Here is a 27,890-nt window from a genome sequence, read left to right as displayed (position 1 = left end):
TAGACCAACACCCGCCCCTCACAACAACAATTTTGGAAAATGCCGTTTTTGCCCATTTTTACAATTATAAACAGGATTTCACATCGTCTACTGAAATTCGTCCACCTACTACAGCCTAACTGTATTGCTACTTTGTTCTTGGAATCTAGAAGAGTTACTGTGAGCTATATATTTACGGCATTAAGAAATGATTTACCTTGCAAGGCGACCTCGGGTTTAAACACCCACAAAGCTTAGGTCGGCGTAGTGGCATTGAATGGCACATAGTTGCATAAACGCATAAAACACAGATCAGTAGAATGAATTTCGCAGCCATATTTACCATCCTGGTTGTTGGTATGTTACTGAAGTCATTATCAGTATAACTTCCCGTATATACACTGATATCGCGGCAAGGGATGCGTATAATATAAATATATATATCTGAGATTAACGATAATTGTAGGAAACCAATATGTGCACTCGGATGTTTGGCAGTAGATAATGTATTCCTGATACACTTTAGTGACCTTTCAGATGACCTAAATAATATTTAGCTTTTTGTCTCCTAATATCTGCTACGTAGTTTTTTTCCAAAGCCATCTAAATATTATTATTTTCATTGATATAAATATTCGTAATATGCGACAACATTTGGAGTAATTTGTGGGGAATTACCTAAGATAGGCGTCCCAATAAAGGTTGTAGATGAGCTGCTGTAGAGGGATGAGATTTAAGAAAACCAGTTTTCCGCAAGATCTCTGAAGAAAGGGATTTTGAGGACATTGTGGCTTGTGGGGTTAGATACATAGAACGGAGCGTTAAGAAATTTTTTAAGAAGTAGCTATTCGAGGATTTAGGAAAGAAGTGGAAAGAATAGGTTACGTCGGTTTTCGTATCATTTAGATTAGATGATTGAAGATTTCCACACAGTGGGAAAGTGCTTCGTTGTGTGAGAAACAGTATAGCTTATCTTGGAAGTTCGTTTTAGATAGTGTAGGATATCATTGCTAATATTACGAGAGATTTACTTCTGCCGAGGACTTCCTTAAGTAACAATTTTTAGGCTTTCTAATGGGAACTACCTAATTTTTAAGCTTCTTAATGGGAGCTTCCTAAATTAGCTTCTTAATGTTTAGGCATTCTTCCTAAATGAGGATAAACCAATTCAAATTCCCAACATGTTCAGAATAATACACGTCAATTGTAGATTATATTCAGTTCTGTCCATAAATGTAAGCACAAAATGTATTTTGCAAATAATTACCAAAAGTTTAATTCATTCTCTTTTATTTACTATTTCAGAATACTTTTAACAAAATAGTTAAAATGAATATTAAAATATTTATGTGAAACAGAATTGCTTTATAATTCTCTTTTAAGATATACTAATTCGTTATCATAGAAGTTCACTGGTGTTCTCTTATTATACGAGTACTACTGGTGCTGCCCTCTTGGCGTCTCTATCCAAATAAATCCCAATCATCCCCAATTTGGGGAAAAATTCACTTGCGGTAGTTCACGACGATATCTTGGTAGCTGAAACAGGGTAAAAAATAATTTATATACAAACCTCAAACAACTTTCTTATTGCATACTTTTGGATTCGTAGTTTGGAAAGCACTTAAAATTTTATTCAGTGAAGTTGCTGACTTCCGGTTGACTGATTTCCGTTTTAAAAAATCTTGTGTTAGCAGTCTTTCTGTTGTTAGAGGAACTGATCTGCCAATATGGTCTTTGAAGGTATTTCCGTTAACAAGTTATGGTGGTCACAGTAGAACGGATTTCTAGAAACTAATCAAAAAACGAATAAAAACTTAGATATTTGTACTAACTAGCAAAATGAACTCCGATTACAGTACTTCCTCTTAAGGGAAGTAAGAAAAATTAACAGCGATTACAATACCTGTCCCAAAAAAGGGCAAAGATAAATTAAACATCAAATACGCTCGACTACAATACTTCCCTTTAACAGCTGTAAAAGTAAAGTAGCACTTTAATGCCGCGCGGCAAAGCTTGAACCACTTCTTCCTGCCAAATTTTATCAATATCGGGCGTAGATTATTACTAACAGTTTAAGTGGGGCTTTACCTAAGTGGGGCAGACACCCCTCTTAAACGCTGTTTAGCGTCCAGACCCACAACAAGCCATATCTACATAAGATTTCGAAAAAAATGATCATTCATGAAAAATGGTTCACGCGTTTAGGAGAGCAACGTTGTTTACAAAAAAAGGGAACAACAACAACAAGAAAGTAATCGCTCATTTTCTTCAGGCAGGAATCTAGAATAGTTACTGTGACCTATATATTTACGGCATTAAGAAATGATTTACCTTGCAACGCCAATGGTTTAAAGGCGAATTAGGGATCCCACAACCATTAGGTCGGCGTAAGACAAGTGGCACTGAATGGCACATAGTTGCATAAACGCATAGAACACAGATCAGTAGAATGATTTTCGCAGCCATATTTACCATCCTGGTTGTTGGAATGTTACTGAAGTCTTTATCAGTATGACTCCGCTTATATAACATTGATACCGTTGCCTTGAAATGCGTATAATATAAATATATATATTAAAGATTTACAATAATTGTGACTCATGTACACTTTGTTATTTGGCAGTAGATAGCTGATAGATATACCCTTTCGACACCTTTCAAATTACCTCAACAAGGAAATAAAATATTTAGCTTTTTCCTCATGATATCTGCGACGTGTTTTTTTTTTAAAAAAAAAAACCCTCTTAATATTATTATTTTCATTGATATAATTATTTGTAATATGCGACAACATTTGGAGTAATTGCCTAAGATAGGTGTTCCAATAAAGGGTGTAGGATGTGCTGTTGAAGAGGAATGAAATTTAAGTAAACGAGTTTTCCGCAAGATCTCTGACGGGAGGGATTTTGAGATTATTATGGGTGGTGAGGTTAGAACTATAGAACGGAGCGTTAAGAAGTTTTCGAAGTATTTTTGGACTGTATTGTCTGGAGGCGTAGTGAGTTAGAACGCTTAGTCGATCCCCATACTTTGATGCCGTATGACCAAATAGGTCGCAGTAACATAAGGTATAAGAGTCTTTTGTTTTAGTAGGTTGAGTTTAGATCGCTTGTCAAGTACGAGGGTCGTTTGAAAAGTCCGTGCAAAAATAAAAACTACTTAATTTTTTGGGGTAAACCTTTTTTATTTTTCAACATAGTCTCCTTTTAGGCTTATACACTTCGTCCAACGCTGCTCTAGTTTGTTGATCCCTTCCGAATAATAGGATTTGTCCATGTCTGAAAAATAGCCATTCGTTTCTGCAATCACCTCCTCGTTTGAATAAAATCTTTTTCCCGCCAGCCATTTCTTCATATTGGGGAACAAATAGTAGTCCGAGGGAGCCAAGTCTGGAGAATAGGAGGGATGTGAAACGAGTTGGAACCCTATTTCCATTATTTTGCGACCACAACTGCTGAGGTGTGAGCTGGTGCGTTGTCGTGATGGAAAAGGACTTTTTTGTGGGCCAATCGTGGGCGTTTTTCTTGCAGCTCGGTTTTCAAATGGTCCAATAACGATGAATAATATGCACCTGTAATAGTTTTACCCTTTTCCAGATAGTCGATGAGGATTATTCCTTGCGAATCCCAAAAGACAGTCGCCATAATCTTTCCGGCCGAAGGAACGGTCTTCGCCTTTTTTGGCGCAGATTCCCCCTTGGTAACCCATTGTTTAGATTGTTCTTTGGTCTCAGGAGTGTAGTGATGTATCCATGATTCATCCACAGTGACGAAACGACGCTTAAAGTCCTACGGATTCTTCTGGAACAGCTGCAAACCGTCCTTGCAACACTTCACACGATTTCGTTTTTGGTCAAGCGTGAGCAATCGCGGCACCCATCTTGCGGATAGCTTTGTCATGTCCAAATGTTGATGCAAAATATTATGTACCCGTTCAATCGAGGTGCCCACAGCACTAGCAATCTCACGCACCTTCACTCTTCTGTCATCCATCACCATATCATGGATTTTATCAATGATTTCTGGAGTAGTAACCTCAACAGGGCGTCCAGAACGTTCAGCGTCACTTGTGCCCATATGGCCACTCCGAAAATTTTGAAACCACTTATAAACTGTTCTAATCGAAGGTGCAGAGTCACCATAATGTTTATCAAGCTTCTCTTTAGTCTCCTGAGGCGTTTTGCCTTTCATAAAGTAGTGTTTAATCAACACACGAAATTCTTTTTCGTCCATTTTTTGAAAATCACTCGACTTCCTCGATTCTAACGAATGCCAAACACAAAGAAATAGACCGATCTGGCTGAAACTTGGTGTGTGTTCTTCCAAGAGATGCTACTAACTAAACATAACCTCGATACGCGCCAGTAGTGCTATCTCTCTGACTTTGCACGGACTTTTCAAACGACCCTCGTAGTCTGGCGAGTACTTTGTAGCATTGGTTAGTTTCTTGCCTTTTCCAGTCTAGTATGGAGATTCCATGTCAACCGTTTGTCTAGGTATAGTCCAAGTTAGCGTACTTGTAGGTACAAGGTAGGTAGCAGTTGTTGTAGGTAAATACTATATTGTCTTAGTGTGAATACTATACATTTCGATTTGGTTACATTAGTTTTGTGATTGGTTATTTTGTTAAGCCAGAACAAAAGAAAGTAAAAACAAATTTACAATATCAGAGTAAATCTGGTTAAGTTTATCTGTTTTGGGTGGGTTAGATATTTTTAGTTTGTTAACAAGGTTGCCCATTTTGGTTGGATTTTTATGTAGTACCTGGCCTGCAGCAGCTGTAACCAGAACGAAGGTTATTTTACAACCTGGGGAACCTTTCAAAATGTTATGCCATCTTGATAATGTTTTCCTGCCATTGAAATCTTACAACTGCTCCACATTTCCTTGCTAAATTATTTTTTTTTCTAATTGTCTGTAAATGATTGCAAATATGTGTAATTTGTTGCAGTTGGATGGGAGACATATGTAACTTAGCTATAATACATACAAATATTCTTAGTTATTTTAAAGATTGAGAAGGTTTTATTATATTTAATCATCCTGAGACTCTAGGAGGTTTCAAAAACCATCACTGGATGGGGTAGGGGCTAAACAGATGAGATTATTGAGGCGTGGCTATTGCTATAGTAGAGGTTAAGTAGCATTGTTATAATGCTTTGGTCCGAGATAACCACAGTTCTCATTGGAACATCTGCCATACTCCGCAGTTTCATCACATTGCCTGTGAAATGTGAGCGACATTTGAAGTACACCTTTTATTGTCAACATACATCCTAGTATCTTGACAAGAACAGCAGCCGCAAAACTACTTTTGACATATAATCATGCTGCTGACGTTTGGCAGTTAGGTCATCATTATAAATACGATAGTAAACACGATCCAGATCTGTGTGGAAATGATAAAAGTTTACTGTAAAATAAATTTTAAAAAAACAATTTAAAAGACAAATTTGTGATAATTGTAAATTCAATTTATTTCTTCTTAAGACTTGGCCTTGAAGCAAGAATTTGACAAACATTATTTATACATAGCCTAGTCTGTACAAGAATACAATATCTTTTTTTTTAAAAACTTAAATGAAATTTAACGCTGTATTTACTTCAGCAACTTGTAAATTTATATATTTTTTCTTTTTTAATCATTTATTTAGTTACAATCAACGCATAGCGTTATAAGTAAGGAACGGATTTTTATGTATTTAAAAATGCCAAATATTTAATTAAAATATGCATTTATTTTCGTCAATTATGTGGAAAATATGTGATTTTCTTAAAATATTTTCTGGAATATTTAAGTAAAATGGACATTTTTTTTTATGAAAATGGAATTTTTTGGGGGGGGCAAGTTATAATTATTTATTCAAGAAAAGAACATTTTTACAATTTATAATAATTTATTAGGAACAAAATAATTTGTTTTTACAAGTTATAATGATTTATACAACAAAGAACATTTTTACTATTTATAAAAAGATGTGTTAAATTTTCAATTTTGAAAACTTCACTCTTCGAAATTGTTTGCAACCACATGAAATTTCAAATGTTGGAACGTAAAGTGACGACGATCTGGGCGTAAGATGGACTTGTAACGACTAAAATCCTTTGAAATGAGGATTTTTAAGTTTGTGGAAAGGGATATCTGCTCTAACCAAAGCCCGACACAGATCTGTACTCAGAGTAGACTTACTTGATGGTGGAGATGTAAGGAAGGCTTGATAGGACGTCCTCTCTTTCTTTCTGTTTTTATTCTCTATGTGCGATCCGGTGGCAATATGTTGGGTGACTTGGCAACGTTGAGAGCAAGAAACGCGCTTGTCACAAGCTGTGCAGTACAAAATGTCTCCATCACTTCGAAAAAGTTCTGCTGGAAACTCGCGAAGATATTTAGCAACAACCAGTTGTTTGTTTGAGGCCGATGTTCGTGGCATTTCACCCAAAAAAGAATACACTAAGTGACCGAACGAAATGAATTGGACACTTCAACGAACAAGCTGAAAGAACAGACAAGGTCAGACAACTTCAAAGAACTAACAAGTGCCCGTCACTGTTTAGCAGCATTCTGTGTAAATTACAATAACCATTGTACCCACTGTGATTCACAGCCCTACAGTCTGTGGTTCACAGTTCCTGTCAACCACCTCCCAATTATGAAAATATGCCCAAAATGAAAAATATGAAAAAATATGTACATATTTTGATTAAATATGTAGAAATATTTATTTATTTTAATCAAATATGTATAAATATGCGATAACATCCAAATATGTGGAAATATGTGAAATAAAAGTAGACTCAAACGGCTTAAAAAGTGTCAGTATGAATTCTTCTAGTTGAAAAACGTCTGTAAATTGCCTAGAAAAAAATATGTAAATACATACGAATCCGTTCCCTAGTTTTAAGCAACAAGGGTAACAGTAAGCAACGTATCACACATATCAGAGTGGAGAAGTTACCCAGCGGTAATCCTCCAATAACATTCTACATTCTACTGACTCTCTTCATCAGAGAGGAGATTGCGAGGCCACCTGTCTTGTAAATTTAGTGTTGATACAATAACATGTGAAGAATCACCATCCATTTGGTGGCTCTCCAAGGAATCAAGGAATCGCCAAGGGGCGGCCAGCATTTTCCTCAGACAACGAATTGGATTATCAGGGAGAATTGTCAAAGATCGAAGCTGGTCAATGGGAGGCTAGGATGTGCGTAAAGGCGAGACTAAAACTTGTTTCGGTCTTGAATAAAAGGTACTTTTAGTCCAGGGTGAATAGTTTTGAAACTCATGTCATTTTCGGTTTGCTTTTCTCATACTGGCCCTAGGTTTGTAGTAGGCCTGCTGTACGGTCTAAAATAAACAACCTATTTTGTATTACCTAATAATTAAGTAATAAAAGTATTTTTCTTTTTTCAGATGGTGATTGATCTGCTCAATGGTAAGTCAATTTTTAAATATTTCAAATTGTAATGATTATTATTATACTAATATTAATTGCGTTCCTTTTGCATCGTCCAATCTTTCGCCAGTTTGGCTGCATATGCCGACACAGACCCAAAGTCTCTAGTTAACACATTTAACTTGCCAGAATAATCACCAAAGAGATATGACTTCCTTCAAATATGTCTCAGCCAGATGTCAACACCATCCTTAAACATGTGTCTGAGAGAGCCGTTAAAACTGTTCTAGGTGTGGCGGCAAGTGGAATAAAATTAAATACCAAAAAATCTTTTGTAGAACTCATAACACTTAATTTTTCCTAAAAAGAAATATGAAGTTATTATTAAAACTAGAACTTTTACAAAATTTCTGATTAACGTGACAAATATTGGGTTGGCTTGATTATTTAATATTTATGTATTAAAACTGTCCGGTAGGACAGAAGTAATATGGGTTGATCGTCAAAAACTGCACGAAAAAGTGTAACGTTGAAAAACACCCAACTTTGACAATTTTTTTTTTCTCTTCTTCTATAAAAGATAAAATTCCCAAATTTTCTTTAAAATATAGGGCAAATCCTCTTTTGTGAGTGTAATTTTTGGCAACAACATAGATCGTATAGATTTTGAAAAAAAGTGTTATATTTCCTGTTTCAGTCGTTATAAACTTTATTCTGCCGAGCTTTCGACCTAGGGACTAGGTCATCTTCAGGGCTAATTTACAATATACTCTTTTACATCATTAGAAAGTTGGTGTGTCTTCTGTCTTGTCTATTCATGGACTGAACAGACCATGAATAGACAAGACAGAAGACACACCAACCCTCTAATGATGTAAAAATATTTCATTGTAAATTAGCCATGAAGATGACCTAGTCCCTAGGTCGAAAGCTCGGCATAATTAAGTTTATATGACTGAAACTGGCATTAATTTTTCATCCTATTGAAACTATGATTCAGTCACCAAAAATAATGAACAGTACTTATATTTCCTGTAACAATAACTATATTATTCGTAAATTCTCTAAAAATAACATGAGTTAGTCCAGATGAAATATTTCATTTTATCCAATTATCAGTTTGGAGTTTTCTCATTTTTCTAAATTTTCTTGAAAATGTTTGCTTTGATTTTCTCAAATACTTGTCACATGTATTGTTCTACAACTTGTATTAGAAAATTATTTCCCGGAAAATGTCATTCTTCGTCATGCAGACTGGTCAGCTTTCCTGTAAAATACCATTTCATAATAATTATAAAGTTTTGTGCCTTGAATATTATTATTAAAAGATAAATTTGCGGCTAAAATATCTAATTTTAAGAATATTCTGTGCCGGAATATTTTTTTAAATACATTTTTATGTATCAATTAGAAACGTAGATCGATAATTTTTATTAGAATAATTATGTATCAAAATTCGTAATAAATAAATACATAATTAATATAATTTTTTTTTTTTTTTAATCAGGGCCCATTTCTAAAGAGTCATTTTCTGTATACATTTTCTTTCCCTTATTTTAAAAAAGCGAGAATTTTAATAATATTTTACTAAGGTGAGAATGATTTAAGTTTGAATTATTCAATATTTAAAAATATTCATCTAAAAAGAGTTTAAGTAACACCGGGCTGCAGGAAATGAGAACAAAATTCCGATTGATTACTCATAACTACGTATCATTATAAGTTTGCAAACTGTAGATGGAGAATGGTCTTTGATAAATCAGCAAGGTGATTGGAACGTGTCAAGAACAAGACCACACAAGTATACTGAAGGCTAATATTTTGTAAAAATCTAGACAGTCTTATTATAATTTCTTCGTTGCTAGGTAACCTGAATGGGAAATAACTACCAGTGATTCTCTGGAAATTATAATTTTGGAGTCTGTTTTCTGTCGGTCTTTTTATATTTTGTAGAACTCGAATTTGTTTCTAATTTGGTCATTTTGCTATTTGGGACTATTTTTTGGGTGTTCATGTTTTTGAAGTTGGCTCTATTTTTGGTTATAAGTATAAATATATTTGCCATACACACAATTCCACCAGTAAAGCTAATATGTATTGTAGTACTGGGTTCGATTCCCGGTCTCAGGTTTTGGTTTTTATTTAATGGTTAATAAAAAGAAATTTACAGCAAAGTATGTTTGCTAGTCGCCTCCGTCCACGACATCTAATTGGTAGTTCGACGTTAGGCCCCGCCTGAAAAAATAGGCGATTACTTAACTTTTACACACAATTCCATTCCAATTTTTTGGTATGCCCTATTTTGAGTCAGTGAAAATTGTGAAGGGTTCCCTCAGATTTCTTTCGAACTTTAAGGGCTTTCGAAGAATTATTTCCGAATAAAATGCAATTTTTAGAAAATTTGGTACAATTGTAATCTATGCTCTAAGTAGAAAGTTAGACTCTTTTAGCAGGTTGGTTTGTAGTGATTCTTCTCCACGGCTATGGCCAGAACTCTTTTGTGGAATCCACTAATTAGAGCATCTCCTCCTGTTCTGTCGGTTTGAGCAGACCTTAGAGAATGTTGGAGTAGCCCCTGGGAAAAAGTGTGAACAAAGAAGATTTCCTTATTCCTAATATCAACTCAACCCAATACTTGCAGTGCCATTTCCTCATTCTTCCTGACAAAACGCACATAGGTTAATCGTTGACTGGCTAATACAGTGCGTGTGTTCTCTGAGTATGTTGTCTACCCTCAGATGACCTAAGATCATCCGAAAGACCCCTCCCATTTTATCGAAAAAATAACTTGTTGCCTTTTAAGGCAGCTTTCTTGACTGCCTTTAGTCTGAGCCTTTTAATACATAATTGTTGCGACTTATTTTGAAGTGGGAACTTAGTTTTGGGCTGCAAGGCTGAGCTTATCCAAAATATTTTTTCAAAAAAAAGGAAGGCAAATTGCTTTTATTAGTCTTTTATAGCTTTGAGCATGCGCAGATATGTTAACATATCACTTTGAATTACGTGCTTTACAATTGAACGAAACCTGAATGTTCAAAAAATTGAAACTATAAGTTCTACCCACAATCTCTCTTTTAAGATGCTTGATGGGAATCCATTCGAGAGTTCCTCTGGATTGGAACATTCTCCATATTCTCTTAGTCTATATTTTTATAGCTTCGATCACCAGATAACCTTTATATTCGGAGGAGCTGGTTAGAAAAAGGGTTTTGTGTAGTAAAATTGAAGATTCACTTAGAGTTATAGCATAGCTAGATATTAAATTAAAGCTTGTTGCATAAATCCTTAGATGTTACTGTGATATAAAACCACATTCTGCGTGTTTTCAAGCTAGAATATAATCACTTTCTGGCAATATTTCTATTATTTCAGATGTCTGCAGATAAATGTCTGCAGATTTCTTTATAAAAATCACACCAAGAGTGATTAATATATGTTGTTATAATAGATCAGGAAAAAATATTTAAAAAACCACAAGGTCATTTGCTCAGATTGTGGATTCAGTGACTGTCATTCCTTCTCTGTTACTCTAATCACTCTTGTTTAGTTGGGCTCTATTATAACAAGCGGAAAAGAATTAAGAATCCGCCGGGCGGTTTTGGTGATTAGAAAAACATTGCGTGAATAATCGTAGAGCGTGGACCAAACAACTACCTGGGAGGTGTTCGCACAGGCGCTAGGGGTTCCCCTAATAAAACTATCAAGTTAAATGGGGGCCCGTCAACCTACCGCGCCAAGATTGGACTGTCAAGATCTTTTCTTGTTTTTAGCTGAAGGCCTCCGGGTTTTACGGTTTGATCTTTGGGGAATGTCCGGACTGAGCGTGCGGGCAACAACTCCTTCACCTCTACACACTCACCATCCGGACATAGAACTTGTAATAATCACTCCCACTTCCAGTCTTCTGCCCCTACTCTATTCCTTGCATCTTCTTCTACCACCTTCACCATCCACCTTCGTTCTCCGCCTTAGTGTTCTCTAACCTGTAATCAATATTCAAAACGGCCGCCTCCAAACCAAGGACGTACCACAAATTGAGTTGTGATGTCTTCATTCCCACCAAGGTGGTCCTCACTAATATATCAATCTTTTTATTTTCATCTCTCTCTTTTATATATATATATATATATACTTATTTACCGCAGCTCTTGCAAATTGGCACTTTGCAAAAGTTCTAAACTCCTTGCGGTGGACACTATATTCTTCACCTTCTATCTTCGCCCAATCTCTACTTCTTTCTCTGAATATTAACTTCTATATATTTAACAAATATATTGTTTTGTAATAAAACAAATTTCTTTCTTTATACGTCTAAGATTTATGGTGATTGTTTTAATGAGTATCCACTTAGTTTTTTCTTAATAATTTAATAATCTAACTTTTTAATATATAACTGAGAGGTTATTATCTTGTTATCTCTTTATGGCGTTTCTAAATCCAGACATCATTTGTTTAATAATAATTTATTTCAAAAGGAAAAAATAATATTACTGATTTCAGTCAAAATCGTTTAATTAATTTTTGGCCAAACTTTCGACTGAAGGGCTGGATCATCTGCTGGGCTTATACTTATTAACAACTTATTATAATTAGGAATTCATAAATTGAATGCTTGAAGATACAAGGACATTAATGTAATTTAATCTGAAGTCATTACTGGTTAATCGTAAGGTTTTTGGAAGGTTCCGAACTACCTTTATAGTGGATCCAGAGATTCTAGTCACACATAAAGCCAATGTGGTTAAAAGTGTGCCAGCAGCCGCTTATCTAAAAGAAGAAGCGCCCGTTGAAGCCCGAACCACTTTACCACAATTATTTCGTAATTATTCAGCCAGCCACAAAGAGGGCTCTGAATGCAGTTCAGCTGGCTATTGTGTGGACTAGAGACTAGACTACTGACAATCCCTACGGAGCCCTAAGTCCCCTCCACTTTATAGGGTCTCTACTATGTAAATTCGCGTACCAAGATTATTATCTCACTTGGATAACTAACCCTTTGGCCTCCTTATTACGTGTTATACTTTTAGTCTGCTGGAAAACATCAGTGAAATCCATTCTGTACTTCCGGGAGTTGCCTTCATACTGGAAATTTTTGCTTCCTCTTTTATTCATTGTTATAATATGCACAGCATGATGAACTAAAATGGTACTTTAGAGGAATGGCTACCCCACTTTCTTCCTTATCAAATTTTTCTTAGAAGAAAATGTTTCAAATATAAGTTAGCAGTAACATGATTTGGATAATTATATTATATAGTTAAAAGATGTGAAGCGCCACGTTAGCCGAGCGGGTTAAGAGGCGAGACCTGCAAAGCTAATATACATTGTGGTACTGGGTTCGATTCCCGGTCTTGGCCTTGGATTTTATTTAATGGTTAAATGAGAAATAGTAAAGTACGTTTGCTATTCGCCTCCGACCACGACACCTAGTAAATGGTAGTTGGACGTTAAGCCCCGCCTGAAAAATAGTTAAAAGATGTAACTATTTTTGTGGAAATCCTAACAGAATGAAAAATCCATTTTAAAACGGCACTTCCGGTAGAGGATCTTGAATCCACTATGATCAAGGAACAAGTTGCAATTTTCAGCTTCCTGCGGATGTTTTTGTTTTTCAAAGATTTCGTCTCATTTCCTGATCCGACCGAGTGTGGATTTCCTTGCCTTTTTCTGCCCAATCCTTAAATTAGGCTACAAAAACAGCTGGAAGTTTCACTTTGCAGCAAAAGGAGAAGTCTCCAGTGATTTACAATTTTTTAAACAGATCCCACTCTGAGACTAAATTTTTCTTGAGTTCATGGTTTCTTTCATGGCTGAATCCTTGCTTTAAGAGTTTGGTTTACACTTCACAAGGAAGTGGCTAGAGACGCATTCTGCTTCGCTTATCACCATCAGAATTGCAACTTGGTTTTCTTCCATTCATTATTAGGTAGTCTAAAAATTGAGTTTAAACCACTGATAGATTGATGCCAAATGTACCAATTTCTGTCTTCCTGCCTGTAGATACCGTTAGAAAATGCATTTCCGTTCTTCACTGATTTTCTTTCCCCTTTCCGCACAGTTTTTCATATTTTTCCTAGACTAGACGTTTTGGAGTTAGTACTGAAATAATTCCGCAAAATTCTGTTTTAGTTTTACCCTGGATGACCCCATATTGTTTGTTGATTGTTAGCTGGCAAATTCCTCCCTGTTTAGTTCAAGGTTGTCCAGTAATTTATTAGTTTTTAATATTTTGTTTTACAGAATCCTTTTCTAAAGTGCAGGGATTTTCAAATATCTCTGAGATAACAATGCTAAAGGAAAAGCGCACTAGAGATGAACTTTTGAGAAAGATCCATGAGGAAATCTATGTTGGAGTGAATAACAAAAACCGAATAAGGAAACATACAGGCGTTAAAGAGGGGGGGAAGTTGAACCATAAAAGACACAAGAACTAAGATGTTAGGAGCAACAGGATGTGAGCTAAGATGATTGCCCAAAACAGGTTAGCGTGGGTTCCCTCGTAAGAGAGATAGCAGTGTAGGAATAATTGGAATAGGTAAACAGCTGATCAGGGATGGCCACTGACCGGGATAGACAGAAAATGGAATATTGCCATTGACTAAAAACGGTAACCCTATTATTAGGGAGAAACCGGAAAAGAAAGATAACTAGGGTTGGCCCTTATTGCACACTTCTCGCCGCCTTCTAACCGTCAATGTCGCCGCTGTAAAGGACATTTCTCTTAGAAAGATCAGTCAGATAGGATCATCAGCCATACTCTACACGCCTTTGAAATAATGTAATTAGCTGTTTAAGGATTAGATAATCAAAGGTTTAGAAATGGGAGAAGTCGGCTTAATTACAGCGCTCTCTTTAGCATCCTGACAACTTGTTTGCATCTAAATGGCGAATCATAATTTCAGATAATATACTTTATTAATAACAAAAACAAATGACTTACTCTAATATCCTTAAAAAATTCCTTGCCTTTCGCTTCTTTAACAGGAAATCTCTCACTAAATATTATCATTAATTTTATCATATTTTAATGAAAATTATAACCTACCCATGTGTAGTTGCTAGTTGTTGTGAATAATATTTTTTAATATCTCTATGGCAGAGTTTGTCGCTTCATGCTTATTATAATCTTTACTTTTTTAATTTAAATATAATTATTAATATAAGACTTTGGGGCCTTCTATTCCTGATTTAAATAATATTCCCAACAAGTTAGCTTTTTTTTCGGAGATTTTTGAATACCACTATATAATAATTTCTTTGTAGGTGATTTAGTTTTTAAAGAGATATGTTCTCAGGGTAATAAGATATTTTCTTGCTAGTAGGCTACGAATTCAGGGCTCTTGTGAAAGCTAACTCGAGTCTTACAGACAAGTAAATCACCCTAAAATGTGTTTCAAATTAGAAGTTAGCATTTTGCCCCAAAAAGAAAACTTTATAACTCTTTCATTGACACCGCCAACATGATGAATTGTCCAACCATTTGGGTGTAGCATATCCACAGACTATTTCCTACAGCTCCCCTCCTAAGCTCCTCTCTTACAGCTCCTTTCCTACAGCTCCTCTTTTACAGCTCCTCTTTTATAGCTCCTCTTTTACAGCTCCTTTTTTATAGCTCCTCTTTTACAGCTCCTCTTTTATAGCTCCTCTTTTACAGCTCCTTTTTTATAGCTTCTCTCCTCTCCTACAGCTCCTCTTTTACAGTCCCTCTCCTACAGCTCCTCTTTTACAGCTCCTCTTTTACAGCTCCTCTCTTATAGCTCCTCTCCTACATCGGCCTCTTTTACGTAAATCAAAAAGCCATGGACAGACACTGTTATGCCAAAGAGCTATATTTGCAGTGGTTTTGTTTTACACGTACTACCTATCCTATCATCTACCGTAAATAATTGCTCTTCTGGAAATACTGGGTTTTAGCATCTCTCATCATTTTAACATCCTCTCCAAAGTCTACTTCACATCGAAATTTTTAGAATCCGGAAAGATTCTTGTTAGGATACCTTCTTCAACATTAAGCTTGTATTCTCCTTCCAAAACTTCAAAGCTTATTGTCTGCTTAATAATCTATCTGAGCAGATTTCTGGCTTTTTTTTTCTGGTCGTCCCAGCCTGGGCCTAGACTATCCGTAAGGTACTTCAGGAAATGCCCTGTGCCTTGGTCATCCATTTCTTCTCTCGCTAAATCTGATGAACGGTTAAGGCGCTTTTCTTTGCTAGTCTGTTGGCCATCAAAGATTTATGTTTTTGAGTTTTATTTCAATATTTTAGTATTTTATTTGATTTTCTTCATAAAAAGTTCATGTTCATTCTTGCTTAGCCGCTCTTCAGAATACAAAGACCTTGACCAGCTGATAGGAAGAGAAAATCTATGGCCAGCAAGAAGCTAAATCCGGAATCTATAATTAAACTAATAAATTTTTAAAAAGAACTCTTGTGATGTTAGGTCGTAGGAACTCAACCGACTTTTGGCCTTTTTTGGCATTGTGACCTTCGAAGGGAAGCGGTAATCCTTAATTCTAACTACTCATTGCTCTCCTGTGTGTTAAATCACATAATGATTAATAGCCAATTCATTGAAATAGCCATTGTAGAAAAGATTTAAGAAATGAAGTAAATTCAAATTTGTCTATAATAATACTCTAGACTCCAAAGAGATTTGTCTATAAAAGAATGAAGTTATAAAAAGAAGCTAGATGAATATGTATAAATTTCTTTTATTTTGTTTTTTGGTTTAGTTAGAGTGGGGATAGATTCAATTTAAGAGACAAGATAAATACGGAGGATGACACGATAATTATAAGCGGCAGTTGGAGATTAATGTCGTACTTGTTCTGCCAGCGCACGCTTCGTTAGGCGCGTATTCTAACCCAACTTCTCTTCCCAGATACCCACTTCATCCATACCTATACCTATCTTCCTAGAAGTTATTCCTTCACTCTCCAAGGAATCTTTTCCTTTAACAAAAACATCTATTAATACATAAAAGTTATTAATTAATAATTATTGTCCGTATTAATTCATTTATTGTGTGTCTGTGTTGTTTTTTTAAATTTTTACAAAGATCTTAATTTAAACTGGTTTCTCTATGGTTCGGTAAACACCTATTAATAGTCTGCATGAAACAAAAGGTCTGATTGTTTGCTGTATTTATAAATGATTGGCCATTGGTCTAGAAATTATAACTTAATTGTGTCGGCGTTCCAAGTAATAGTCGGGTTGAGACCCACCATTCTTGATTGGAAACAGGTGTGTTCAGGAACTTAATTCTGTTTGATAATCCTTCTTTATTAGAATGGCATGTGGGCGAACATTACTGCCATGAGAATTTTGTTTTTGAGGCCTGTCCCAAATCAATGGCTCTAAAATACTCTTTTCAGACGTAATGTCGTGTGTTTGCTGAGACAGATGGTGAGTAACTTCTTATTTCCTTTCCCTTTGTATTGGTTAAGGTTAAATAGTATGTTTTTTAACCGTAGACAGTTGACTAAGCTGCGACAGTCTTAAATTGCGTGATTCCGGAACACGTTTGTTTGCGTCCGTCCGTCACCTCTAACATGCCTGTAGGATCTATTTGTAAACCTGGTCAATTTAACTTTTCAAGGTTTTTACAATGTTTTACTTTGAACAGGACACCAGACTGTAAAAATGTAAGACGTAAAAGTCTGTATACCAAAATAAATAAATAAATAAAACTTCATACATTCTCTTACTAATGGTAAGGAAAGCATTGCAATCGTATCTAATTATCGATACCGACTTGTCACAAGGAAGTATCCGCTTTGATATCACCTGGACCCAAACCAGTGTTTTTTTACAAACTTGGACGTTGTGCTTGGGATCAAAATACCCCAAAATGAAAAAAGCAATATGCACACTAGACTCACTAGACTTATATAAGACTATCTTACACTCACATGTAACCATGTTGATCACTCACTAGACCTATATAGTTATATTCAGCTCATGTTTTACTTCATTACATATAACCTATTTATGTATTAGTCGGTTTGGTCAATCTATCTACTTCGCATCACCATTTTGGTGCAGTAAATAATCTGAGCAATTTTTTTGTTCACCTTTGCAATTGTTGGCGAATACTTCTTTAATGTAACGTTCTTTTTCATCTTTTTGAACCGATTTGGTCACTCAATGCGGTTTTTTTGCCTTTTATTTGGCATTGGCTTTCGCCATACAGCCAGCATCGTCTAGGTGCTTATCACTAGAATATCACTCACTCTCCATTCTTACTTATAAATACATTCGCTTCACACATTCATCCCTCTACTATATACAACTATTTACATAAACCTTACAGCTAATTGATGGATCAGTACTCTGTGCTCCTGCCATCCTTATAGCTTAACCGAAATTGAAATCACGTAATCCTTCTCTAATCATTTTCTTGCATTCATTTTTTAAATACATTCATATTTCTTTGCTAGCTCTGCTATAGACTTAAGCACGTAGTTGTTGGTGGAGAATATTATGTCTTCGTAGCGAAATGGTGCATCTAAATACCTGTATAAGTCGTCAAACATTCGTTTCCTTTCTACTACATAACGTGGACATATCATTATTATATGTTTGAAATCCTCCTCCTCATTGCAATCAAAGCAAAGAGGAGAGGACCTTTTTTCTTGATCCTGTGAAGATACGATCCGCACACCGCGTGGTTCGTTCAATGCGGTTAAAGACGATATGTTTTATTACTTATCCTCAGTGTTTTCCGTGTGCTACCAACACTTGGCAAGTTAAAAGTATTGCTAGTTACTACTCCAGTAAACTATCTATTATGGCTATATGCTATTGGTAGGGCTTACAATACCGAAGTAAAATCTGAATGCCGGTATTTGATATTTGAAATTTGAAATATCGGGATACCGGTATTAAAACCGGTATTATTAATAAAAAATTTACTAGTTATATTTTTACTTACATCAGATATTATATTGACTTGTTAACAAATAATTGCTGAAATCTAATAAATATTGTTCTGAAATGAGTAGATATTATTAATAGAGAGTAGGAATAGATAAAAAAATCGTGTAAATAAAAAAGTACATATTAAATTTTATGTTATATTTTACATATAATAGGCTCGCATGGCATTATGTAATTAAAGAAGCGAAAAATATAATTAATTGAAAGTATTTATGAAACAATATTAATAACTTGCGTTTTGTTTATTAAAGTATGCTCTTAAAAAACATAAACAATCAATCGTTTCATCATCAAGCGAGGACCGAATTTCCGTACAAATATAACCAGCCGTTGAAAAAGCTCTTTCTGATTCTACACTTGTCGGCACTATTGTCATTAAGAAATCATACACATTTTGTAAATACGTTCCTTTGGTTCCTGTTTTTTCAAAAAAAGTATTTTCATCTTTTATTTTTTGTTCCAGACTTGGAATTTTTTTAAACGCAGGCACGGGTGAAGTATTTAGTGTTTCGTCTATTGCTGCCTGTAGTTTTCTCTTTAATGCGTTTACGTTTACCTTGTCAGATTCTAATATTGTTTCGTTACTAATTTGAAAAGATATTGGAAGGGATGTTTCTTGCACAACTTCCATATCTTCTGTATCTTCTAGATTTTCATGTGTGAGCCGTTTTGTTAAGCTTACAATTTTTTTAATGATTGTAAATTTGGATATGCGTTTAAATACTTCTACAACATCTTGTGAGCCTTTTTGCAGATACTGAAGTATTTGTGATAATTCAGTTCGTCGCAGTAAAATTCGAGATTTTTAATGCTTCCAATAATTCTAATGCAATTGTAGATTTTTGCTGGGAAAGAGTATTTAACATAAATGTCAAAGAAGCGTCAGCCGTCAAAAGATTTGCATCTTTTCGGCATAATGCATCTACTGTTAATTTTACAGGAGTAAGAGCAGCAATAATTGAAGATAATAAATTAAATTCTTTATCTGAAAAATGATAAATTGTGTATAAATTCAATTTTTATCAACCAATGTAATACAAAAATACCGGTATTTTTACATAAATACCGGTTTTTAATTATGGACAAAAATCGTCCGGGATTCCGGTATTCGGGATCCCGAGATCCTGGTATTGTAAAGCCTAGCTATTGGCATAGATTTCAATGACAAAAAAATTCTATTTATCATGGTGCCCCCATCGAACATATGCTCCAGCGACACGTTATTAGAGACGTCATCAGAACTTATTACCGAGACCGGATTGCAATAATCCTCAACCACTCTCCTCAAGAACATATTGAGACAAAGGGAATCAACTTGAATTTTTGGATTGAGTTTTTTGGGGAATAGAAAAGGAACAATAGTTAGAGAGATCTGCTTTTGTTCAATGAACGTACAATGTTTAAGAAAATGGTAGGTTTTTTGCTAAATAAAATATCAAAATACAAAAAATCATTTCAGCAATATAATATGTACTTTCTCTCGACCAATTTTCTTCAAATTTAAACCTTTAGTTCTACATTTCATTCTTATTAATATATTTGAGTTAAGACAAAACAATATACAGTAAAATGGCAATTTAGGGAAAAAACCTTAATAACCAGAATTCAATCAAACCGTGGTGAATCCAACTTTTTCGTAAAACTGTTCACGCACAGACTAACCCCCGTCACTTTTTCGGACTCAGGAGATCTTGAATCAAAACTTTCGAGTGAAATATCGAAATAAAAAAAAATCGACCTTACTTTTTTTTTATTAGTTTAAGAAGCGAACAACATATGAGCTCTTACACACATCCTTAATTGTTGAAGTTTTTTTTCCTCCCCTCGTAATATAAGAACATAAATAGTTGTCACTAGACTATTAGGATAATTATTAACTTTTTAGAGATAAATGACGTATTAATGGACGGTTATTATATACCATAAAGCATTGTAAGTATCCCCATAACTTTATTTCCTTTTGTGACATTCAGCTCCTCAATGTAAACAAGAAGAGACCCTTACTGTAAACACCATGTTTATATTCTAGTAAATTATACTGCCACCGCCGGGGCACCATATGTTTTGTAATATTTTTTTTTAAAAAAATCTCATCAAACTGTTGAACAGTGTTCAAACTTCTCACTTCAAATCAGCTTAACCTAAGCGCCTTGACTCCCTTCACTGACTAAATTACTTAACTTTGAATTAATAGTTCTTTCTGTACAAGATATTTAAGCTTTTAACTTACTATTAGAGGCAGTTTCTATGATCGTGTCCGGTTTTCAAAATTCAGTTTCTGCCAGAAATAATCTCTGTTGAAGAATTTTTAGAACAACCTCAAGATTTTTTTTGACACCAACAATTTAATAAGTTGTTGGTGCTTTTAAGGCAAACTAGACATCTCAGTACACCTCCTAAACATATTTAAAGGCGCCAAAGCATGGGACCTAACCACAGATGGGTTTCCCTATCCTAGCCAAATAGAATAACTAAACAACTCTATCCCAAATCACCACATTAAGTCCCTTAGATCCTCTTTACAATTTACTTTTAAATACGTTAGAGAAAGTCCTTTTTAAACTTGATCTTCTTAATTAGAATCCCTCTATTTTGCATCCTTAAAACTTAATCTACAACAGCACAAAGCTCGAGTTTTCCCTCAACCTCAACCTTAGACTGTGGACATTGAGCCTGTCGAATTGCCATTCCATTGAACAAATGACGTGCCACTTCTGTATTCATTTCATAGACTTCTGTATGTGAAACAGGCTTCAGACACTCCAGCGATATTTTAATCATCGTATCCTTACTTTTCAGCCAAACTGGGAGACCCCCTAATTTTTTTTAATTGATCCCGCAAGCCTAATGTAATTATTCCTCATGATTTCTATTTTTTTCTAGATAAAAGAACAGGATCTAAATTGCTTTGGTAACCTCCAAGGGTCCTTGCCTTTGGAACTTTTGATCCACTCATCCTCACCATCCATTCAGCTTGCCCTTTAAAGATCCTGATCTAACGGTACCCAATTGTACAGCGCCTAGCGCCTCCATAGTTGCCGTAGATATGGATATCGTAGACCCTGATATTACAAATCTATTTTCTAAATCTTGCCATGGAATTTATAGTGTCAGTTCACTAAAACTCCCGCCCACTGAATAACATTTGCATCGGTGGTCATTGGTCTAATTACTACAACAACCAGACAATGTACTATTCTTATTCTTAACTATTCTACCCTTTGGCCCTTTTAGGAAATCTGACTGCCTTGGCTTTCATCATTTCATTAAATTGATTAATCAGTTTAGTATGGATTGACTTTATGTTTCCATCTCACGCTACACGAGCTGAGATTCAATCGTTTTTAACAAGTAAATATCTCGCAGCTTACCGCACGATCTCAAATAACTTTTAGAGGCTCACGCTACGGAGGGATTTAATCATTTTGTTTTCTTAATATTAAACTAACTGGTTAAATTTATAAAAACAAGATTTTTGGTATTGACGAAACTTTAGACTGTATTGTTACCGAAAACTCGAAAATGTCTCAGATTCCAGTACTTCCTATTTTGAGGGATGAGAGGAAGTGTTAAATAACAATTTGAACGTGTAATTTGTCATCTTGCTTGTGATGGCTACGATCTGATGAAAAAACGTCCGTCTAAATGCTATCATCAGACCGACACATGCACACATATTACTGGGTAAGAAGTGTGTGTCTATATGTAAAGATGTGATGACTTGTTTGGTCCACAAATAGTGTTGTAGAAACGCGCCCCCATGTACACCATATGTGAGACATCCCTGGACCTATTTTTACATCTCAGAAGAGACTCTCTTCTCGGTCTGTCTGAGGAATATACGCGTTCTCTTCTCCTAGACCCACTCTCCACTCTCTTTGCCTAGTTGGATTGGTGGTGGTAGCACAAGTCACTTTGAAGTGTCACATATTGTTACCAGCCTCTAGAAATATAACTTACAGGGCTATTGCTGCCTTGTTCCAAGCTCCTCTTTCTTAACTACAACAAACTTCCTCACTAACTATCTCCAGTAGTCTCTCTTCATCTCTTCTAAACAGACTTCCTTCGCATATACAAAATGCCATTCTCCCTTCTGTAACCGGGAGAGAATCTCTTCCCACACTGAATTCTGAGAACTTGTATTCTTAAAGATCAGATTCCATCTCCCGCGTTTGGAGTAAGCGCTCATCCGCCATTTCAACACTTCATATTTCCGTTTTCGAAATTTTCATTTTTAGTTAATCATCGAATTTGGATTTAGTTTCTCATCCTGTGAAAATGTTATAGTTCTAAATATAAACGACGTGCAAGAGCTAAGTGGCAACGAACTCGCTATCCATCTGACAAACGACTCTACAATAGACTAACGCACCAACTTAAAACTGAACTTAAACAGTTGAAGGATGAACGTTTCCAAGACTACACACTAACACTAACTACGGAAGACAACTCGCTTTGGACTGCTACTAAGAAAATCTTGTCTTACAAAACCACTCCAACACCTCTCCGTCGTGTTGACGGCTCTTGGGCTGCATCTGACGAAGACAAAGCTTCCTTGTTTGCCTCTCATTTTTCCTCAGTTTTTACTCCGCATCAAGATATGATCAATACTTCATTCCACGAATCCTTACGATCAGATCTTGACCTACCTCTTCCTCTCTCCTTACCACCGAAACATTTCACTCCTTCTGACATTCTATTTATCATTAAACATCTCTCTCTTAAGAAAGCCCCTGGCCCTGATCTCATAACTGCTAAAATTCTCCGACGTCTTCCCAAAAAAGCAATAGTCCTCTTAACTACTATCTACAATTCAGTACTAAGAACAACTTACTTCCCGATTCTATGGAAATCCTCCTTAATTTACCCTATTCCTAAACCTAACAAGCCACTTCATCTTTCTTCTTCTTACCGACCAATTAGTCTACTGCCAATTCTTGGCAAAATTCTTGAGAAACTTCTTTTAAAACAAATTCTTCCCATACTCGAATCCTCTAAAATTATTCCAGACCATCAATTTGGATTTAGGCGACAACACTCTACTGTACAACAGTGCCATCGAGTGGTAGACACGATTTCATCCTCCCTTGAGAAGAAAGAGTGTTGCTCGGGTGTCTTTCTCGATGTGAAGCAAGCCTTCGATCGGGTTTGGCACCCGGGCTTGCTCTGGAAACTCAAGGGCATTCTTCCGTTCACTCACTTCCTCATCTTGAAATCCTATTTGTCTGATCGTCATTTTCAAATTCAAATCGGGACATCGTATTCAGCTAAACATCGCATTGAAGCGGGTGTTCCTCAAGGAAGCATCTTAGGACCTATCCTATATGTTATATACACAGCAGACATACCAATCCATCCTGAAACTGTCCTTCTAACTTATGCAGATGATACCGCTATACTTTCTCCTCACATTGATCCGGTAACTTCACATAGAAACCTTCAAACACATCTCTTTTCTCTTGAGGAATGGTTTAAAAAATGGAAAGTCAAGTTAAATGAAACCAAATCTCAAAATACTACTTTTACTCTCCGCCGCATCACTCTTCCTCCGATCTTCTATGACTCAATTCCAATTCCTCCTGCCAATGTTGTCCGTTATCTTGGGCTTTATTTAGACAAAAGACTGACTTGGAACCCGCACACACGACTTAAACGAACTGAAGTTAACAGGCGTTATCGACTACTTAAAAGACTTCTAGACCAACGTTCAAAACTTTCACTTAATAACAAACGACTGATTTACAATTCCATACTAAAACCCACCTGGACGTACGGTATTGAACTGTGGGGTTCAACGAAACTCTCCATTCTTCAACGAATTCAATATCTTCAGTCTAAAATTCTCCGCACTATCGTTAACGCTCCATTTTATGTTTCTAATCTAACCATCCACACAGACCTGGAAATTCCGTTTGTTGGTCAGGTTGCACGAACTCGCTATAAAAGTTTTCATCAGAACATGCACTCTCATTCCAATCCTCTTATCCACCACTTATCATCTCATCACCATCCAGATCATCCTCCCAGGCGACTAAAACGCCAGTGGCCTCGCGATTTTCTCTCTTCTGAGGAGAGTAGCTAATCCTAGAGATGTCTTAGGGAGTGTTATCACTGGGTAACTTCTCCCCTCAATTAGTGGAGTTTGTAGTGGTATCAGCAATTGACATTGTTACTAATAGTGCATCTAGCGCTGGTGTAACTTAACAAATATATTTAAAAAAAAAAAAAAAAAAAAAAAAAAAAAAAAAAAAAAAAAAAATATATATATATACATATATGGTATTAATATGTCCTGTAAAGAAAATCTATTTTGAAAAACAAAAAATGAAACTAAACAAAAATCTGCAAGAAACGATTCCGTAATAGCTTTTCTGATTGGCTGTCTATATCCTAAAGCTTATATTCAGGTCCGATAGTGGTTCCTGAACTTTTTATTTTACTATTTACTGTTGATTTGTAACTGTAAATTTCATAAACTAGCAAATATATATGAACAGAACATTTTAATACAGTTTGGGTCAGCGAGTCAGCGGTGTGGACTCCACACCGGTAGGACGTGATTAGAGTAACCAACCATCGCTGGCACTCTCTAGGTTGAAAGAATAGATTGGGAAGGAGATCGTGGAGCCAACGTCGTGGAAAATTATAAAATCGGGTGCGAATTACTTTATTGACATAGAGGAACTTCAAGATCATGTTGAAGGTTTAGCTTAGAGACGGCTAATGATAAATGAATTCTTGTATTAACCATTAAGTAAAATCTAAGTCCTAGACCAGAAATCGAACCACTACCATAATTCAACTTAGCTTTGCTGGCTGCTGCTCTAACCGCTCGGCTACCGTGGCACCTGAGATGGTAGTAATTAGTAGAATAATAGTACAGAGAGGAGCATTTTACATATTTACAACTAATTATACCATCAGAAGATCTGTTGGCCACCGACGTCTCAGTCTTTAATTGAGATTTCCAGGAATGGAGTGCAAAGGAGAGTCCTTGGATTATGGGTTGTGGTACAAAAAGAACATTCAGATCTTTGTGAATGGTTATGGTTGGAAATGTAAAATGATTGGTGATTCTGCAAAGAATTTAGGACTAGGAGTGTTGGTGGTTGATGTTAGAGTGTTTGGTAAGTTCATTAAGGTTTCCAGTACAGTATCGTTGATTAGAACTCCATTGTCTAGGGTTGGACTAAGGGATTGTCAAGTAATCATGAGGACAATCGTAGTTTTAGTTCCTGCCTCTTGAGGGTTTAAACATTTTTTTATTATTAATAAAAAAACAAAAAAGAAATACTATTATTACCTCAATTAAATTTAAGTTGTTTAAACTAACAGCAAATTGGCCGTCTAAAAACCTCTTTTAAAGCAATCTTAAGCAATAAAGTACTTAATTAGATATATTTTGGGTGAAAAAATAAATTGACGAATCAACTTTTTATAATTTTCTTCACATAATTAACCAAACACATAGTTAATTATATTACAGTAATAAATTACCAATCAAAAATTACCTTTAAAGGAACAAAAATTGAAAAACTATTAGCCTAATAATAAAATGATTAGTAATTTGTTCAGCCATTTTTGCTATTATTATTAGTAATTATTATTATATAATATTGTCATTAATTTGCTTTTTAATGGCGTTTTATCAAGTTTTTTGATTTTAGATAATTAATTTCTAAAATATAAACTGTTGGTTAGCTTAGAGGCTACCTCCTTAGCGGGCTATTATTTAGCTAAACTCAAGTTAAATATAATATAAAAATCACATAGCTGGATCTATCTGATACAGCACGCTCATTTTTATTATTTCTGATCGTTACGGATTTTCATCCATAATTAGGAGTAGTTATGTGCATTCTAAGTAGGCTGACCGTCGTGAATAAATTATGTCGGCATTAAAAGAGCGCAATGCATTTCTGTAGGTATTAAAAGTGGAACTTTAGACTCTATTTTTGATGGAATAATTGCCACATTACTTTCAGTAAAATCTGATAGGAACTTTATTAATATTGTAGACTATTTTCATATTTCTAACTCGGCCATGTTGAATCCATGAATGAGTCATATGTATCACTGAATCCAGCATAGAGGCTACATAGTGGCCGAAGTTAAAGGCAGATCTACAAGATATCTCCTATAATGGGCCAGCAGCACGATCCTGTGTTTCATTATCGTTATTCCACTGTCTTTTATATCCAAGCAGACCTCTTGGCACTCACAAGAACATGGCAAGGAGGAGTGGACATTTTATTTCTTAGTTTCATTCCAAGTGAGACTAGGACAGCTAATGTAAGTCTGCAGATCTAAAGATATGGGGGTAAGGAAGGTCCCAATGAGGCAGGTGTGACCGTTCAGTAGTTAATTCTACACACTTAGGATTATGTATACGATGACTGGCTGGTGGTTGTTAGAAGTGATCTCAGCATCCTAGGCTGCTGTTATTACTTGAAGTGGTATTTTAATAAAATAGATTAACATTTTGAATAAATAGCAGTTAGTTGTTCCAATTCTTCTTTCGGAGTCATGTCCTTTATGCTGCTTTTATGGTTTTAGTAACCAAAACTGTTTGTAGGCAAAATAGAACAGTTGTATTTTGAAAATGATAAATGATATTAAGATACTGCCTATTTTTTCCGACAGACTTTACGTCCAACAACCAAATTAGGTGTTGTGGTCGGAGGCGACTAGCAAATGTACTTTACAATGAATTACTCCATATTAAACATTAAATAAAATTCAAAACCTAAACCGGGAATCGAACCTATTAAACCAAAAATACATCTAAGCTTTGCGAGTCTCGCCTCTAACCGCTCGGCTACCGTGGCGCCTTGATAAGTGGTTTGACATGAAAAGAATACCTAGTTACTTACTTAGTAATACTAATACTACACTTAGTAATACTTACGATCGTATTTTTAAATTTTCGATATCAATTTCTCAGAGTATATCTGTTTTGAAACTTCGGAGTTTCAATTCTTCTCTGTGATTCCGCGTTGGCAGGAAGTTACCGGAAATAGCACTTTACAGGCAGGATTGTTCTCTAGTTTGAGATTGTCTTCAAAAAAAGCTTCCACGATGGTTTTTTGGACTATAACACTCCATACACTCATTTAGATCTACAAATTTTTTTGGAAACATCTTTCTAAAAATGGTGGCAGCGAGGGGCGTTTTTCCCCAAAAGCAATTAGATCTTCTTTTTTTAAGTCGTAGTGTGCCAGACTAGTGCTCACTCTGCTGTCCACTGTATAAAATATATTTTTGTTTTATATAATTTAAGGTCTTCTCTCGTTACAAACATTACTGTCCAACATCGGAATAGAAAATGTAAGAGCCAACCACTGGATTCGAATCCAGAATCTCCACGTGAGAATGCAGTACGCTAACTACTGAGTTAATTCTTTCCTTAATACATTGGTCTCCGTATCTAGATAAAATTAATTTATTTCAAATTTCTAGTTTTAATTAATTGATACATAGATCCATAAATTTGTTAATTAAGTTAGCTAGATGGCGGGAATAATTGGCGGGACAGTGCCCCCCAAAAAAAGAAAAATACAGGAAGTTTACATCTGTGA

General features: G+C 35.5%; 1 protein-coding gene across 2 annotated transcripts in view; it reads left to right on the top strand.

Moving 5' to 3' along the window:
• Window positions 1–27,890, top strand: part of LOC141447904 (D-ribitol-5-phosphate cytidylyltransferase-like) — a 160,162-nt gene that overhangs the window by 92,562 nt on the left and 39,710 nt on the right. For both annotated transcript variants that reach the window (XM_074115840.1, XM_074115841.1), the window contains exon 4: window positions 7,393–7,414. In XM_074115840.1, the coding sequence (XP_073971941.1) occupies window positions 7,412–7,414 (3 nt within the window). In that variant the 5' untranslated portion in view covers window positions 7,393–7,411. The remainder of the gene's footprint in view (window positions 1–7,392; window positions 7,415–27,890) is intronic.

Source organism: Rhodnius prolixus, unplaced genomic scaffold (assembly GCF_049639745.1).
Source record: "Rhodnius prolixus isolate KJV_2025 unplaced genomic scaffold, Rpr scaffold_13, whole genome shotgun sequence".
NCBI classification, from domain to species: domain Eukaryota; kingdom Metazoa; phylum Arthropoda; class Insecta; order Hemiptera; family Reduviidae; genus Rhodnius; species Rhodnius prolixus.
The sequence above is the reverse complement of the archived record's forward strand: the minus strand, read 5'-3'. Positions and strand labels throughout refer to the sequence as shown.